At 45.1% G+C, this 18632-nt stretch overlaps 1 protein-coding gene across 3 annotated transcripts in view; it reads left to right on the top strand.

The window, feature by feature from the left end:
• Positions 1–18632, top strand: part of LOC144003685 (insulin receptor substrate 1-B) — a 29317-nt gene that overhangs the window by 6544 nt on the left and 4141 nt on the right. For 2 of the 3 annotated variants that reach the window (XM_077500188.1, XM_077500189.1), the window contains exons 2-3: positions 2282–2583; positions 2911–6040. In XM_077500188.1, coding sequence (XP_077356314.1) covers positions 2282–2583; positions 2911–6040 — 3432 coding nt within the window. Of the gene's footprint in view, positions 1–1566; positions 2193–2281; positions 2584–2910; positions 6041–18632 lie in introns of those variants that run through there. The other variant, XM_077500190.1, reaches the window with a different exon arrangement.

Genomic DNA, 18632 nt, shown 5'->3' with positions numbered 1-18632 from the left:
AAACAATCTTTGTGTGTGGCCTCTCAAAATGAAAACGATTCTCAACCCTAATTAGCATTCGAGATCATTTTGTTCTCGCACGTTTTGTTTTTACAGTCGATTCAATCTTTTTTTGTAATCTTCCGTATTCCATTTAGTCCTATCTAAAAAAAAAAAAAAAGTATTTCAACTCCTTTCTGTTGTAAATCTGAATGGAGCATTGAAAGAAGCAGGAAAAATTCACGCGCGCTCTTGAGCGAGTCATCGAATGCGAAGTTTAGGAAACCGCAAGACTTCATCGGCTCGCAGCTCGAAATCTATCGAAATCTCGGTTGGCTTTGAACTTGTAAAGGCTCGTTAGTTTTTTTTGACGCAGCGAGAAATGTGATACGCTGAAGGAACGACGAAGGCCGGCTGACGTACGCCATCGGGCGTCTTGTCGGGTTATTTGTCAAGATAAAAGTCATGAACGTGTACATTTTGTTTCTATGGTGGTCACTTTGGCCCAAGGAATGCAAATTATGCAAACAAACGGATTTTTGAACGGCTGAACAGTACAAATGAGGAAATATTTAGTACGAGTGAAAAGAACTGATATTAGTTCAAAACTTTGACTGCCAAAGATTATCCAAAAAAAAAAACACCCCCAACAGTGCCAGCTGATTTCGAGCATTTTCACTCATCTTTCAAGGCAAACAAAATATTGTGTGCTACGACTACATAAACATAAAAAAAAAAGTGTTTCTATCTTATTCCGTTCTTTAGTAATCGGCATTTGAAAATAGGTCGTTAGATACAAAGATACATTTTGTGCACAACAGTGACTTAGTTTTTTTTTTTTTTGCTTATTGACGCTCTGTGAATTAGATTTAATGTGACAAAGGCTTCGATCATTCACGCCATCCTTGAAAACGTTCAATTTCATCATATCAGTCGTGTTTGATTGTAATTTCATATAACGTGAGCCCATTGAAAAAAAAAAGATACAATGCTGCCATCTGCTGGCCATAGTTAGTGGGTGTTTTTGATTCCACAACCCATTGAGCAGGCGGTGCTGCACAAGATGTTGCACTGCCCATTGAGAGAGAGAGAAAAAAAAATAAATAAATACTTTCGTCAACGTCAACGTTTATGGCGGCATTCATTCGGATTTTAGCAAACGTCATTAAACGTTTTTGGTGGTCAAAGAGTGAATGAATTGAAAAAAAATCCCAAAACATTTTCTAAAATCTTGAAAATTACAGACTGCCTGTAGGCCACGTGACCATAAATAGCCCCAACAAGCTGAAAATCTTGTAAAATTGAAGCCACGAGAGCTGGCACTAAAAAAAACGTCATACAGGAAATTCCATATAAAGTGAACCGAGAATTTTCATTTGATCTCAAACTGTCTTCAGAATTTGGTTGAAAATATACAGGAAAAGACACGAACACAAAATATTTTAGTTGTTAATCAGTGCAAGTAGAGAGAAATGGGCTAACAAACCTTTGGTAAACTGAAGATATCTCTCAACTTGAAACGACACCACTTGGGAACCTGATTCGGTTTCATTTTGAAAGCTCTTTTACGTTCCTATATGTGACCTGTTCCGATATGTCGGCTAACAGCGGCGCGCACGCGCGCACGAGTCAAGCAAAGTGTTTTCAATGCCAGCGTTTCAGTCGACAGATGTTTCGTCCTTTTCACTTCCAAGTCAAAGAAACCAGAACGGCAGATTTCCTGCATCTGACGAGTGAGCGCCGACAAAGCAGCCAAATGTTACTCATTGTTTAAATAAGTCATCAAGCGCTTTCTCCTCAATAAGAGCCACTTTGTGGACGCACACAAAAAGGAGAAATGGGCGGCCGCTGCTAATCAAAAGACATTTTACCAGTTGACAAAAGTGAGCGGAACCTTTTGGAATATTCACCTCAATGGTTTGAAGACCTTCCCAGACCTTTTAAGACTTTTTTTTCTTTTAAGACATTCCATTATTTTCCCCCCCTCCTCCCAGAACCGTTCATCATTGTTGGCTTCACTTGTCAGCAGTCGAGTCTTTCCCCGCTGGTATGTGCGCTTGTGTCGGGTGTATGTGTGTGGTTGACAAATGAGACCCTCAGGTACGGAGCCCGCAGGTACGGAGCCGGTCGCACAAGCTCCTGCATGCTCACTTTGCTCTTTTATCTTGTTGAAAATCTGAAAAGCTGCGGCACAGCAGATAAAACCAAACCTGGTAAATAGTGGCGGTGTTCATATCAGCGCTGTGTCGATTCCCACGATTCAATCTGAGCCAAGCCCGCATTTCTCTTCTGTAATCTTTAGGTAAGAACCCGTCTGACAAAGGAGCTGCTGGGGACTACGGGATCCCCAACCCTGGGCCGGCCTTCAAAGAGGTTTGGCAGGTGAAAGTGTGGCCCAAAGGTCTGGGCCAGGCCAAAAACCTGGTGGGCATCTACCGTCTCTGCCTGACTGACAAGACCATCAACTTCGTCAAGCTCAACTCGGATGCGGCTGCCGTCGTACTGCAGCTCATGAATGTCCGGCGCTGCGGGCATTCCGAAAATTTCTTTTTCGTCGAGGTTGGCCGCTCTGCTGTGACAGGCCCGGGCGAGTTCTGGATGCAGGTAAGTCTCTAATTTCCAGTACCCTTCATTTCAAAAGTAGGCAGCAACCCTATCATCTAAAAAACATAAAAAATAACCAAACTTTATACAGTCAACCCGTTACAGACCCAACCACAGTAAAAATCCACGAGAGATCATTTAAAAGAACTCCGACACACTTTAAACACGTAAACTTATTCAAACGCGGAGCTTAATGCTAACATGAACTGCAATGTCATTGACAGGCAATTAGCGTCGATGTTACTGCAGCGACGCGTTCCTGCACCGAAGGCACTCTAAACTCGGACTTAACGTGAGTGGTGTTTTGTGTTCTGCCCAAATGTCCAGGTGGATGATTCCGTGGTTGCCCAGAACATGCATGAAACATTGCTGGAGGCTATGAAGGCACTCAGCGAGGAGTTTCGCCAGCGAAGTAAATCTCAGTCAAACTCGGGTCCAGGAGGAGGTGCAACCGCCTCCAACCCAATCAGTGTTCCCACACGGCGCCACCACTCGAACCCTCCGCCCAGCCAGGTGGGCTTCACCCGCCGACCCAGAACCGAGCCTCCCGGTGGCGCTAATGGAGGAACGGGGGTTAGCAGTGCCAGCGCTTCTCCCACCCCTCGACACGGCTTTCCAAGGTCTCGCACTGCCAGTGATGGCAGCAAAGTTGAGGAGGGCCTAGCGGGAGTCTCCAGCTCCAGTCCCTCAGCAAACGGTTCATGTTCCACCACACCGATCCTCAGGTCAAAGTCGACTCGCTCGGTCCCCACCTCAACCGCTAAAACACCTCTCGGCCTTATGCGATCCATTTCCACGCCTGCGCCCTCCCCGGCCCCAAGCTTGTCCTCCAGCTCTGGGCACGGATCGGAATTTGGGTGCGTAGCGTCTTGTGCTGCTTCTGGGGCAGGGACTGGCCCCTACAGTCGTGTCCCGATGCATTGCGCCTCAGTCTCAGGTTCACCCAGTGACTACGGCTCCTCAGACGAATATGGCTCTAGTCCGGGGGAACAAACTCTGCTAGTCTCCCCTAGCCTGCCTGGAAGTTCGGTTGGTAGTGTTGGCAGCCAGTCCCTTGGCGAGGAGGGAGCTAATTACATTTTAATGGGCCAGCATAGCGGTGGCAATAGCGGCAGCAATCAAAGCAGCGTGACGTCCAGCTCCTTGCCAGCACCTGGCGCACCAGTCAGTGGCTCCCAAGCCCAGACAAGGAGAGTGCTTCGCCGTTCCTCGAGCCGGGAATCTGAAGCGGAACGTAGGTTGCTAAGCAAGCGTGCCTCCTTGCCTCCTATGGCCTTGGAGAGGCTTGTCCCGTGTCAGCACAGAGGTGAGGAGCCGGCAGAGGAAGACTCGGCTGACTATGCCGTTATGTCAAGGAGCACCAGCCGCGAGTCATTTTCATCCACGTCCTCCACCACGCAGAGGGAATTTCTCATGGGTACTGGGTCAGGAGGAGGAGCAGGGGGTTACTTGGATGTTTCAGGAGAGTTCAAAGGTGAAACAGGTGCAGGATCAGGTGGCGATGTAGATTTAGGAGTGGATAACGGCTACATGTCCATGTTGCCCGGAGTCACTCAGCCTCCGGTGTCCCTCTCCCAATCATTGGCCGTTTCTGTCCCGGACTCGGAGCCTAAACCTGCAGACGATTATATGGCCATGACCCCTAACAGCAGTGTGTCCCCTCCACAACAAATCCGACCTCCACCCACCTCTGATGGCTATATGATCATGTCTCCCAATAGCAGCTGCTCGCCTGATCAACGTGGCGGTCTCTCTTCAGGGGCTTGGTTGGGCAATGGCAGTGCAGACAGCAGGGCGGGCAGTGACTACATGAACATGTCGCCTATCAGTGCTCGCTCTGTAAATGGGAGCCCCCCTCCTTCAGAACACAGTCATTCGGAGACCAGTTCTCAACAGCAAGCCCCCAAGATGGTGTACTCTTACTATTCCCTCCCCCGGTCTTACAAACACAATCCCTCTTCCAGACATTTTGACGACGGAACGGGTCGCGGCAGAAGGCCGAACGGGAGCGGTGGTAGGGGTGTGGGTGGAGGTAGAACGATAAGCGGCCGTCAGGAGCAAACGGCCGCGAGCAGCTCAATGACGGGGCGGCACCTGTCGCTTTCCTCTTCTTCTTACTCGTCCAGCTCAGCCAGCAGCGAGAGCCTCGGAGAAAGTGAGGAAAGAGCAACAAGCGCCATCAGTGGGGGGTCCAAAGATGGAGCTAAGATTCAGCAGCGACGAGGCTCCGGTGGATTGCCAAAACACGGTGTCCATTATCGAAGCAGACCTGTAAGCTTGTTTGTTGACGTATCCAAGGCCAACACGCTTCCCAGGGTCCGTGAGAACCCCTTGCCCCCAGAACCTAAGAGCCCCGGCGAGTATGTCAGTATCGAGTTCAAGGGGGAGAACAGCAACTCGCCTGGAGTTGCAGGAGGGCGTGGCCGAGGCCTCAGGCATGGGTCCTCAAACCCTCATAGTACAAACAACCAGCATCCTCAACACAGGCCTGTGTCTTGCCTCGGGAATTTTATCCCCATATCCCACAGCCCATCTACCCCCATTACCCCTCCAGCTGCTTCTGAATATGTTAACATGGACCTGGGCCCTTCTCCATCTCCCTCTCCTCATACCCCGCTCGTGTTCCCTCCTTTCCACACCCCTCCGACACCTCCAACTCTAGCACTTGCTTCCAAAGTCCCGGATGCCGAACCAAGTGTCCCTCGTGAAGAGGTGGCAGCCATTACCGAGGCACCGCTAAGGAAAATCCGAGAGATCGTCCCAGAGTCGGAATCGCCCACATCATGCGGGGACTACACAGTGATGGCCTTCGGCCTGAATAACAACACTGCTCCCAGGTCATCCTCCAGTGTCTCACCCAAAGCTCCTTCCCCTACCAGGACTGAACCCTCCGTTACATCACGGGGTCTAGACTTTCCTTTAGCTAAATCTGGACCCAACCCGGACCAGGGAGCTAAAGTTATCCGTGCCGACCCCCAAGGACGTAGACGACATTGCTCCGAAAGCTTCCTCGCTTCATCGTCCCTCTCCAGCCCTTGTTCAACCTCCTCTTCGTCCACAGCCTCACTCTTCCCAGAACAAGCCGGGAGCCGCCGACAGGGCTTTGAAAGCACGCCGTGGCGCAATTGTGCCGTCCCAGATACCAACACTCAGTCACCGATCCTGGGACAGCAGCAGCCCGTTGCCAATCAAACACCCACCGCAGAGCAAGGCCTTAACTACATAGACTTGGATCTGGCCAACAAGGAGAACCCCCATTTAGGTCTGGATGGGCCCCTGGGGAGCCAGGCATCTGCGCGCCTCTTTTCGGTGCTGGGTGCGAGTTCTGGGGCCGGAGGAGTGACTGCAGCAGCGGTCGGCAGCAGCAGCGGCTCCAGCGTCAACATGTACGCCAGCATTGACTTCTACAAGTCAGAGGAGCTGCGGACACATCAGAACGGAAATAAGGAGGGAACAGGTAACATTTCCACCATTTTCTTTTGTGACATCATCTGATGTTTGGTGAAATATTGCAGGCCTGCTTTTCTCTTTCTGATGCTAAAGTCGTGCAGCCTTCTCCTTGTTCCATACATAATCCAATCGCCTTTGCTTCCGCTCGGCTTGAGCCGTTGTTTCCTCGTCGCAAACATCTCGATGCAGCACCGTTTCAGACAAAGGAAGCATTCAGACATGCCATCGAAGCGTCCCACTCAGAGTTGAACTACTGATCTTGCGGTGTGACATGAGCAGGAGGGCCCAAGCACTCGATCGCGGTCGACTGGTAGACCGCGGACTGGTTCCAAGTCGACCGTAAGGGGTGTAAGGCGGGGGAGCTTTTTGGGTGTGCACGTGTGCATTTTAAGCAGCAAGGAACTTAACATATTTGGTGAATGGATGAATTTGTTTACAGCCGTGGTTAAGAGGATTTTATTTGTCTAGTGCACATGTGACAAGATCTGGTCCTCGAGGGCCAGAGTCCTGCATGTTTTTGAGGTTTCTCTACTCCAACGCACCTGATTCAAATGATCCGGATGATTATCAGGCTGCTGCAGAGCTTGCTGATGAGCTTAAATATGAATTAAATATGAATCAGCCGTGTTGAAAGTGGGAAACCTCCAAGACCTGCAGGACTGCGGCCCTCGAGGACTGCAGTTTGACACCTCTGGTCTAGTGCTTTTGTATTTTAGCGCACTTTCATGCTTGGGGGATATTTTACCTTGAAGGGTTTTGCATCTCTCCAATAAAACAATTTGATACGTATCGCGAAACATGGCGCACAATACGATTGAAGGACGGTTCGTTGTAAAGTGAAATGATTTGATTGGTGTCGATTTAGTGGGATTCCGATTCAGTTCAATACAGTACGGCTAGTTTGGGAGGGTCTGATGCAATGAGTTTTTGATGTCATTTTGCACTATGAATTTACTTGTCCGTACTGTAAATGTGGCATTTTCTAACCATTATACATATATATTAGGAGTGTTGGTCCGATATGGATCTTGATATATTTTTAAATAGAATGATTTAGTTTCAATTTGCTCACGTCTTCGAAATCAAATGCGATTTTCCTATTTTAAACCGGGTTTTGCTACACACTTAATACCTTGCTGTTATTTTGAAGAAAATTGTGTGCATATACTGTAATTGATGCTGACGAATGTTCCTTTAGGGGGGACCACCACAGCTAAACAAGGCCTCAAATCCTGTGAGACGCCCCCCCAACCCCCGATAGAAAAACATTCTTTTTTAGCCACTGTCTGCACTGAATTGGCCTCTTAGAAGTTTGGCGCCTGCAGCCGGAGCAGATAGTGAAGAATTTCAATTGCTGTGTGGATTTATGTGCATCAGTAAAACACTCTGTCGTCTTACTTAACCGTTCCACAGTGGGGCTCTTGTGATGGCCGCGCTCGGCCAGGCCTCGTTGTTTGCATTGCGGCCCCGCGAGCTCCCGCTACTGAATTGCGTCCTTGCCTTCGTTCTCCGCAAACATTTCGTGCCTTGACTCGAATCGAAGCAAGCTTGCCATACGTCGCCCTTCCAGACCGCACGGCTTGAGTGTTTTGAGATAGAAATACTTGCAGGCTGCCACTGCGGCGGCGGCGGCGGCGGGGGGGGGGAAATGTTACACATTGACTGTGAATGTGAGATGGGGCCAGGGTTTCACTCGCACCGTCTCGCAAAAATGCCTTTGGACTGCACTCGCCCTCTTTCATCTCCCGCATCCCACATTGCCCCCCCCCACCTCCGCCAACAAATGATCCTTTTGTTCGCGTCTTTGGGATCTCCCGAATTCCCTTACGCTCCCAGATTGGTTTCTTGATGTTCACCACTTTTGTTTCATTCTGTGTGTAGCTTTGGCTTTGTCCTCTGATCCTGGATTTTTGAAATTCCCTCTCCATGACGTCGTGCGCCCATGTTGAAGTCCCCGAGCCTTCGGTTCTCTCACTTACATACAATGCGTCCTTTTAAGCCTTAAGCGATTCCATGTCCATTTTTTGGATATTTGATTTTTATTCAAAGAAAAAAGCAGCGGGGGAAAAACAATTGGGAGCATCAACATCACCAGGGTTGTTAATACATAAAAAAAAAAAAAGTGTGGCATTTTGAAGCTAAATAAGAAACATAATTATCATGCACTGAGTCCAATATTTGGCGCTATAGACTCCCATTATAATTGCTCATTTTTGATGCACTGTAAACGTTTGAATGCATTTCCCGTGATTTCCGCTTCAATCCGTTCAGTTGCAAGTCAACACACGGGGGAAATCAAAAATTGGGGTTTGAATGTCTCTCGGACATGCATATTGTATGTATGTCCGAGATATTACATACATATTCTGTATGTAGCTTTGGCTTCCTCAGATCATGGATTTTTGAAATTCCCTCTCCATGACGTCGTGCGCCCATGTTGAATTCTTCTGTTCTCTCACGACATCCTTTTAAAGAAGACGTTTTTCTCATCTCACTCGTTTCGTTTCTCGGATGACGTCAATGAGCCACGAGCAATCTTAAAGTATAAATGTTTGGAGTGAATAACTTATCTTGGTCGTCACGCGTTTGAAATGTTATGACTGCTTCTATGACAAGAATCTTATCCAAAAACAAAGCATGATTATACAGTGTGTCCGCAAAAAAAAAAATTTACGTCAAGTAAAAAAAATCTGCATAAGAATCCACTCGTTTTAATCCAAATCAGGGCGGCGGCCATTTTGCCACTTGCTGTCAATTGAGAATGACATCACATTGGCTAAGGCAAAATGTCACATGACCAAACCCAGAAAACAAATGAGCCGTATCAGTGGTTTCCATTCCTACCGATTTTTAAAAGCACTAATATTAGTCAAAATATTGTGTCTACCTCTCAGAAGTTGTAGCGGCACCTTTGACTTCCAGGTTTGTATCTCAATTTTTGGAGGGGGCGGGGTCTACCTGTATCATTACATGGCATTGGTCTGCGGCTGACTGAATTGAAATCAGGCTCAATGTTTGCCATCTCCAGCAAAAGCACGTGAGAGAATTTTATTATCCGCTGTTCCACATATTTGACGTCTTAACCATCTGGTGGGCGTGCGCGCACCACGAGCACTACTCCCCTCCGCTTTTTTTTTTTTTTTTTTAAGCCTCTTTCGTCACACTACTTCAGAATCAAAGTTTTGAATGCAGATATTTGCACGTAATCAGATCAACTTTCACTTGACCCCCCCCCCCCGTCCTTAAATGAAGTTCTCACGAAAGTGGTTATTTGGTGTCCCTAGTGGACAGATTCAGGTCTGCTGGCTCTGCTAATTGGACAAATCTCATGTGCAACTGGCCAATTGGATCACAATCCAGCGCATGTGCGTTCCCCGTCTCCGACTTGTTTCGACATTCGGAAGTGACGTGAATTTTCTTCCACTTTCAAGTAGGATGAAGACGCTTGCATTTGAGCAGTCGAGCGGTTCGGGCGATGAGCGAATGAATGTTACATAATTGGTGGCTGGATTCATGCAAGCATGTACACGTTTTCCTGAAGGCGGGGCCATTTAAAGCACACACACACACACTATAGATAGTTTATGATGGCAGGTGTGTCCTCCCGGCTGTGGAATCCAGGTCAGGCTAACAGCGCGTTATGTAAACTCCAACCACGTGGCCGCTACATGATCCCCCCCCGCCTACTCGCCCCCCCTCACAGGGCTTCACGCGCGCATCTTTAAACCCGCCTCTGAAGATTTAGCGGCCAATATAGCGTCACTCTTAATTGATGACTTTGCACTGTGTAAATATGTAAACTAAAGTGAGGCGGGGCTACAATTAGCAGCGTCTTTTATGGTTAGTGTGTTGATTCTAATGAGTGCCTCTTATGTAACAAGTGTGAGCTTATGTAGAGCGTCCATTTTTTTTCTGCCACTTACTGAAGTTGACATGATACATTTTTGTTCATGACATATAAAGAATTTAAGTGAAAAATGATATCAGAAATTAATGATGTCAGACTATACACTTGACATCAGGTTGTCACGTGTAAATACTCTCCAATGCAATTCATTTGAACTCATTTCACTCGCAGCCATTTTCACATTTCGCAATCCCGTTCGCTCCCGCCTCTTTTACTGGGCTTTGACGGATTTTGCAAGGCCCACAGAATATTGTGTTCAATTGCTATAAAAACATGGAAGCTACCAAAAGAAAGATGAAAGTCTCTTTCTTTCATCAGGAAAAAATAGTATATTTCTATGTTTCCGTTTTGCAGCAATTAGCATTAGGAGAGAGCTAAGCTTCATCATTATTCACAAATCTATTTAGAATTCTGAGTAATAGAGCTTTTTTTTTTTTTTTTTAACACGTCCCTGGTTGATCTCCTTTGCCACCTGCTGGCTGATTGTGTAATAACTACCATTTGTTCAACCGTTCTTTGCAGTTGAGAGGCTGCATCAAAGCCTTCTGTATGCTCTAGCATAAAAAAAGAAACGAAAACAAAAACGCATAAATACGTCTTTGGGACCCTGACGACATTTAAATTAAAACGTATTTATACGTTTTTGGGAGCAATTGAGTTAATATTCTCATGTCTGTTTTCATTTCACGTTTGCAGCCAACTATTCTGTACCCAAGCCATTAAAAAGTTAATATTCCATAATATGTCCCCTTTAAGATAAGACTCTCTGAGTTAGAGTTCAGATAAGTTTTATTGTTTGTTCAACTCAAGGAGATTGAAATCCCTCAACTATGTTTGGGTGGGAAATGAGCAATCTCGCCCGTGTTTGGGTTGTGGGGGCGTGTTGAAGGTTGTGCGTCCACCACACGCGCATCAGTGTGGATTCATCCCATCAATAAGAAGTTTTTTTGTTTGTTTTTGTTTTGTTTTTGATGAGGTCATCCGCGTGTGCCGCCACGGCGACATCATCCCGTTACAGTCCAGCACTTCTGTGCAATTAGGCCAAACGAAAGGCCGGTTGGGGTCATCTGAGGTGAACGCACACAATTTGTATCGTTTTTAAATTTGGCAACTTAAGGCAAATTTGCTGTTTAGTAATTACAACGGAAAATTTGAAATAAAGTTTTCAAGAAAAAAAAAAAAAAAGGACAAATACAAATTGGGCAGGGAAGAAGAGTGATTTGTTTTGCAACCTTGAATGCAAATGTGGATTTTTGTCACGGATTGTGTTTTTATCTTTTGAATTCTCGTTAATATTGCGCTAAGATTAAACTTTGCTCCTCTATAAATCTTGCCCCTCCTTTTGTAAGTAAGCCTTGGATGTCCGAAATGTTGATTTTCGGGCAATTTGTATTTGTCGTGTCAAAAAGAGATCTTTCATCACGTAAACACTTGAGATGCTTTGATGGCTTTTTGCGCAACAAAAGAAATGGAAAAGCAAAGCAAGTCAGGCTTCCTGGGGCGGGGCTACTTTCCACATACAGTACTATTTGAAATAAAATCCTTCAATAAAATACAATGCGCCTTATAACCCATAACATTTATGTTTAAAAATATTTTAAAATGGACCCGTTTGTTGATAAATGGTGCATAAAATATGGTTAATACATACATAAACATAGATGTAGTTTCAATTAGTTTCTGTTTGTTTTGTTTTTTTAAGGATTTTTATTTTATTTGGTTAACAAAAATGCTTTTACAATTTTATAATTTATTTTTTCTTGTAATTATTTAGTTCATTTTTATTTTTATCTCTAATAACCTTGGCAGGCATACAGAACCGGTTCAACACATCCCAATTCTCAGAATCTTTGTTCCATGATTTTGTTTTTCCTCTTTTCGAAGAAGCTCTCGATCCTTTTGTTTACTCATTTTTGCTAGCATGTGGGCTTACTTTGTTTTTGTTTTTTTCCTTGCTTGAAACGACCATCGCGTGCGCGAGACGAGTAGTTCGACTTGTGCTGAGGTGATTTTCCAATTTTCCAAACAGATCTTCCGGACTCTGATGTCTCTCTGTGCAGCCAGGTACCAAAACGAACCAGTACCTCGTGTGTCCGTGCATGTTTTTGTGGTGGTTCCCACAAGTTCAGACCTCTTTTGGAGGCTCAACACTTTGTTTTCGAGTTTAGGATTGAAATAGGTTATGGTTAAAGTTAGGGTAAGCAATCATTTTTGATGGTTGGGGTTACGGGAAGTGAGATGTCCCCACTATGATACAAAGACAAACGTGTGTGAGAGAGCAAGAGGGCAGATTGCGCATGCGCGTTCGTGCCTGCACTTTGTGGCATCGCGCCAGCCTTTCGTCCGAGCACGATTTTGGCCACAGAGTGTCGATTGTACGCGGCGGCGCTGGATCGGTGCCGGCCCAGCAAAAAGCTCCGAGTGCGGCCACCCACCAACCCGCCGAGGTGACTGAGTGCATTGAGAGGAGGAGGAGGAGGAGGAGGAGGAGGGTCCCGGGCTCCCTCTTTTCACACACTCCTTATTTTCCCAGGCCTCCCTCCATCCCCACACTCGACATCCCAGCAACACGGTCGATCTGTGAAGCAAGCCCGCGTGTCGTCACACGTCTTCGCCGCGATCGAATCCGTCTCTGGGCTGAGCTTCGTGTGTGTGTTCCGGGCATCAGCCAGCCACGCCGCTAACCGGGTTTGTCCGTCAAGAGCTTATCCCCGGTGAGCGCTAAGCTGATTAGCGTCTCGCTAACAAGCCAGCTCTCATACAAGGAACACGTCTGGCTTTAAAGTGTTTGTTTTTTTACGTTGTCTGCGCGTGAGCCGCGTTTTGGCCTCTCGCGCATGCGCCGGCCGAGCGGATGCGACGAGGTCAAAGTTGATTGCGGGGTCGGCTCAAGTGCCGCTGACCGGATGTCAATATCGACAAGTTGGACACGATCTTACGGAAGCGTTTTGCATTCACTTGGGGGGGGGAAAAAAAGCCTCTTTTTCTGACTAATATTTTTTGGGGAGCTTTGTTTTTTTGAGTAATATTTTTTCTGTTTTACTGAATATTTTTTTTATGTCATAAAAAAAATGACTCCGAAAAACAGAGCACCACCTTCTGTTTTTCAGAGTAATATTTTTTTTCTGTTTTTTTTTTTGAATAATGTTTTCCCCCCTGTTTTTCGGAGTAATTTTTTTTTTCTGTTTTTCGGAATAATTTTTTTTATGACAGAAAAAAAATATTCAGAAAAAAAAAATTACTCAATAAAACAAAGCTCCCAAAAACATTAGTCAGAAAAACAGGAGATTATTATTTTTTTTCAAGTTAATGCAATACGCTTCCGTACAATTTGACGTGTTCGCAGAAAAACGGGTGATTTGTCACGTCGCTGTAAATTTGTGTTACAAATCTGTGACTATCAGTGCTAGCCTGTAGCTTGTCAATGGCGTTTTACATTGTATGTTAGCATTAAGCTAAGCGGACTTTTTCACAAAGCAAAGCTGAATGTGTAAATGTGTTTTTCTGTTTAGTCTAACAATAAACAGCTTGAAGGCTGTTTTTTTTTTTGGTTGCTTTTTTTGATGAACTGTCAAAATAGTCCAACTCTCCTCCTCCTCCAAGGACAAGAGGGAGGAAGACCTTATGTAAGTAGTGAGTGCAGATGGAAGCATAAAAAAAAAAAGGTCAGCGGACATGTTTGCTTACCGCCGTTAATGTCCAGAGAGCGGTCGTTAACCTTTTGGTGCGCCGGCGTGCCTCGACGTCACCTTGCCGTCAGCGGCGGGAACTGAACACCGCTAACTGCGTCCTTCAGATTTCGTTTTATTCAATTGCCCACATTTGCTCGGGGCGCTAGCGTGCGCGCGCATGCTAGCGTGTGAGAGTAAGATTGCGTGTGTGAAAGAGTGAGCGATGCCTCTTAGAATGTGTGATGTTGAGAGTGAGAGCGTACGTTTGAGAGTGTGTAACTGCTTGTGAGGGGATGTGACCGGCCTGGCAGCGCTTTTGGGACGGCGCCGTTCATTATGTGCAGCTTTGACGGGGTTTCAATGAGCCGCATTAGCAGCGCAGCACGTCTACGCAGGATGTTTGCGTAATTGTTCCGAGAACCAACTCCCGAGTTGCCTATTTTGTCAGTGAATTTCACAAATAGAACTTTATTCTTTTAATATTACGCCTTTTATTTTATTTTGTACTTGTGAAGCTCCTCAACTTGATGTCAATGTAGTTCCTTGGCACTAAAATGCCACAAATTAGCTGCTCAGCTCACTTCAACATTGTGAAGATGCCACCAGTTGGTAGCAAAGCTCTACTTTTGCCTAAATAAGACTTCAATTCACCTTACCATTGTTCCTTATTAAAATGACTCAAGATGGTGGCAAATTGACGTTTTTTTTTTCCCCCCCCTCAAATGAAGCTCCTCAACTCTCTTCCACATGGTCGCCTTGGCAATAAAATGCCACAAAATAACAGGAAGGTACTCGAGATGCCACAAGTTGGAAACAAAGCACTACTTTTGTCTATATGAAGCTCCTCCAATCACTTCAACATTGTTGCTTGGCACCAAAATGATGGCAGAACACCCCTTTTGTCTAAATGAAGCTCTTCAACTGACTTCAACTTAGTTGCGAGGCACTAATATGCCTACAAAATAGCAACAAAGCACTACTTTTGTCTAAATGAAGCTCTTCAACTGACTTCATCTTAGTTGCTAGGCACTATTATGCCTACAAAATAGCAACAAAGCACTACTTTTGACTCAACTTACTTCAACATGCACTAAGCATCATCCCAACTATGAAGGCAATGTTCTAAGCGCGGCTTCTGATTTTGTGAAAAGTGGACTTCTTATTAGCGACCCGCGTTGAAGAAGCAGGAAGTGAAGCTTGCGAACGAGAGCTGCTCAATTTGCCTGCCCTTTTCCATGAATACCATATTTTGTATTCAGAAGCACTTGGGCTGCATACTTGCCAGGTGGTGCCATTTTGTTCTTTGTTGGAGGGGCGGGATTGAAGTGAGTTGGTGGTCCGGCCGCCTGCGCATTGGAATCATCACATCTTGATCATGTCCAGATCGCGCACGCGTGGAGTCTGCCGATTCTGCTGCCGCTTTTGGGGGTGTTGCGTCATCGCGCTGACGTCGCCCGCCGAATGCTTCATATGTGATCAATTAGTGTTGTTGCGTGTCTGTTTCATGTCCAGTCAAGCACTGCTATGACCTCACCCACCACCACCACCACGCGCACGTCGTCACATCCCCCAGAGAAGCAACTATTTGTTTACAAGACATGAAAGCCGATTTTAGAACAAATTTGCTCGTCGTGTCTGTCCCCAAAGACAACAGAAGTCCATGCAGGATTTTTGCCTTTCGTACACTTTTTAACCGTGTGACATCCTGGGAGAGGCTTTTCTCCGAATTGAGGGCCGCACCTGTTTGTGTTATCACACACTTGCCAACACGCGCGTGCGAGTCAAAGCTTGTGATGAGTTATCGTGGTGTGACTGAAGTGTGTGCAAAGTGTTGTATGTGTGGGTCATTCCGTGCAAAATCAGGCACTCGGGCAAGTGGGTTGAACCAGGCAAGATTTTGATTTGAATGAAACTTGTTGAAAATGAATGATGTCACAACGCAAAATGTCCAATTTGAGTAAGTCAATCGGAGTAATGGAGGTTTTTGGAGGTATGACATGCCGGATGTTGACATATTTTGCATAAATGGAACATGGCGGCCTTCATTTGAACCCATCTAGCACAGGAACTAAAGCAGGGGTGTCCAAACTAGGGCCCGGGGGCCATTTGCGGCCCGCCGGCCATTTTTCAGTGGCCCGCGACATATGCTAAAAATTGCATTTGACTCAGTTCAAATAAAATAACACAAAAATGTTTGGAGATGGTCAAAGTAAGAAGGGAGGGTGCCATTAAAGGTTATTTTAGTTCACTAAAACTAATGAAAAAACTACAATTCAAAAAACAATATTGTTTCCGCTTTTTTAAAAAACGAAAACTAACTGAAACTACATTTTATGTTTACAAAACGAACTAAAACTATAATTGTAGCAAACATGTCATGCTTTTTTGCAGCGTGACCTTTTTTGAACAGGTGTGCAGTATGGCACGCGGGTCAACGTGTTAATTATAAGCTCACAGTTTGCTTTCATGAAGGATGACAGAAATTTGAACTGTTGAGAGGCTAAAAGAGGATTTTGACAATTTTAAGTAAATAATCAACTGATTATTTGATTGTCCAAATAATCACTAATGTTACGTGCTGCTGCCACATCGATGCTAATTTTTTTATTATTTTTTTAATATATTTTATATTTTTTTTATTATTTATTTATTTTTATTCAACTTGATTACGTCGATGCTAATTGTTAGCCCGCGAGCTTCTGGTGCTTCACCTTATTGTTAGCGAGAGAAACGTGTAATTCTCTAACCTTCATTTGAGAGTGATGCTGCTTGTTGTGATGTGAAGTGAAAGAAATGGGACATTAGATTTTTAAGGCCACGTCCCATCGGAACCGCCGCCGCCCCTCCAAATGCTTTTCTCCCTCCCTTGTTGCCCCCCACTCAGCAGCGGCGCACTGACTTCCTGTCCCCAACACATTCCAGCTCCTGAAATGCCCACAATGACGTGAGCACTTTTATGTCTCAGTCTTCTAAAGGGCAAAATGTAAACACCTTGCAACTTGTTAGCCGTTATCCATGCGCGCTCCGATTGGCTCACGTGTTGCTCATGAGCGCTGCTTGCACACGATCTGCCATATCGCTGTTACGTAACTGTCGGCGTTGTTTAAAAAAGTGATTGACGGCGCCGGGGTGAAAGTGCACACCCGGCTCGTTTTTCAGAGGCCTTTGCTGCGCGCAGCGTAATGTTTGGAAAATCACTTTTGAAGCGCACGTTGCGCTTTTTGTCACGAGCTTTACGTCTCCGCAACTCAACGCGCTCATAGAAATGATATGCCTGTAGATGATATTGTATGTTGTGTTGCTGTTCCGTATGTAAGAAGTAGTTCTTTAAAGTTTCATAGCATCTATGCTCATTTCCGTTAGCTTATCGTTCTGTTTTCACATGAAACAAATCTGAGATGATATGGTTAGGTTGATGATTTATTCAAATGTTTATCTTTGGTTTGATGTGTCGGCCTTTCAGCAAACATCAACATCTTATAGCAAGACTAAGTATACTTAGCTTAATGTTAACATAAAAAAACAAAAGGCCACAGACTAGCATAAACGTCATGATCATTATAAAGCTTTTCACAAAATAACTTGAACGCATTCAAACACAGACGATGTTGCGCATAAACTTGCTGACAAGATGAAACCTTAATTCTGGAGTTGCACAACTTTAAAGAAGACGCAATAACAGACTGAGCAACTGGATTTACAACCCTCCTCCCCCCCAAAAAAAACAGCGAGACATCCATTTTGTCAAGACAATTGAGACATACTGTAAACCGAATGACCGACACGCTTGATTACAGACACGCGGGACTCTTGAGGGTGAAAATTCTGTCTGTACTGTTCTCTTATTTCAACATGTGCAATGTGCAATCTTAAGATTCTGATGCAGAAAAGGCCCATTTAACTCTTTGACTGCCAAAAACGTTTAATAACGTATTCTAAAATCCTAATGAATGCCACCAAAAACGTTAATTTACGTTTACTACGTTTTTTTTGTTTTGTTTTTTTCCAATGGGCAGCGCAGTCTTGTGCAGCGCTGCCTTGTCACTAAACAAAAAATTTGTGTCAAAGGCACTGTTGCTGTTGTGCAAAAAAAAATAATAATCTTTTCACAGAAAGCTTGTTTTTCTCAATATTTTTGTATTTTCGTTTATGTCACTCAAATGACCTAGTTTCAAATGGTGATTACTAAAGAACGGAATAAGTTAGAAACATACTCTTTTTTTTTTTTTTTTTTTTTTTTTTTTTTTTTTTCTCATGAAAGAATGGAATTCAATCTTTCATTTGTTATCCACCATATTTATGTCGTCATACCGCACAATATTCTGTTTGCTTTGAAAGATGAGTGAAAATGCTCCAAATCGGCTGCTACCGTTGGGGTTTTTTGGCAGTCAAAGAGTTCAAATACACTTGACTAAACGATCAATACTCACCCAATCCTTACAAAAAATTGTACTTGTTGAAGGAAATGAAGAAGATCGCTTAGATTTTTCTTTGACAGAGTGAATGTGAGTCAGTGAATTGGCGTTGGGCGGCCGTACTGTATAATTTCAAATGTCTGCTGTTGAAGAAGGCTCATCATTATGAGACTAAATATAGCGTCTGTGTCTATGTCTCGTGTGCATCTGCGTGTCGTCGCAGCACACTAGAAGAGCGCCCCGTCGTTTTGGTGCGAGGGGCGGGTGGCTAAAAAAAAAAGTGTGCGCCGATCCGTGTTTTTAGGCAGTCATGGCTGCGTTTGCTGGGGGGGGGGTAAATATAGCTGACTGCATCTGAAGGAAGACAAACCGGCAGAGAGGGAGGGGCGTCGATATCGAGCAGCAATTCGAGGATTGGAGCAGTGCTGGGAAATAGTCGGGAACGGGACGCTTTCTCCTTTGTTGTTTTGGCTGATGGCGGCGTGGCGACTTTTGGCATGAGTCATTCGAGTGAGGCGCGCGCTTCCAACTCGTATTCTGCACATTTTTATGCTCCGCTTTGTTGACATGCAGACACATTAAGGAATAACGTTCACAACGTAACCC

This window comes from Festucalex cinctus, chromosome 16 (genome assembly GCF_051991245.1).
Source record: "Festucalex cinctus isolate MCC-2025b chromosome 16, RoL_Fcin_1.0, whole genome shotgun sequence".
NCBI classification, from domain to species: domain Eukaryota; kingdom Metazoa; phylum Chordata; class Actinopteri; order Syngnathiformes; family Syngnathidae; genus Festucalex; species Festucalex cinctus.
The sequence above is the reverse complement of the archived record's forward strand: the minus strand, read 5'-3'. Positions and strand labels throughout refer to the sequence as shown.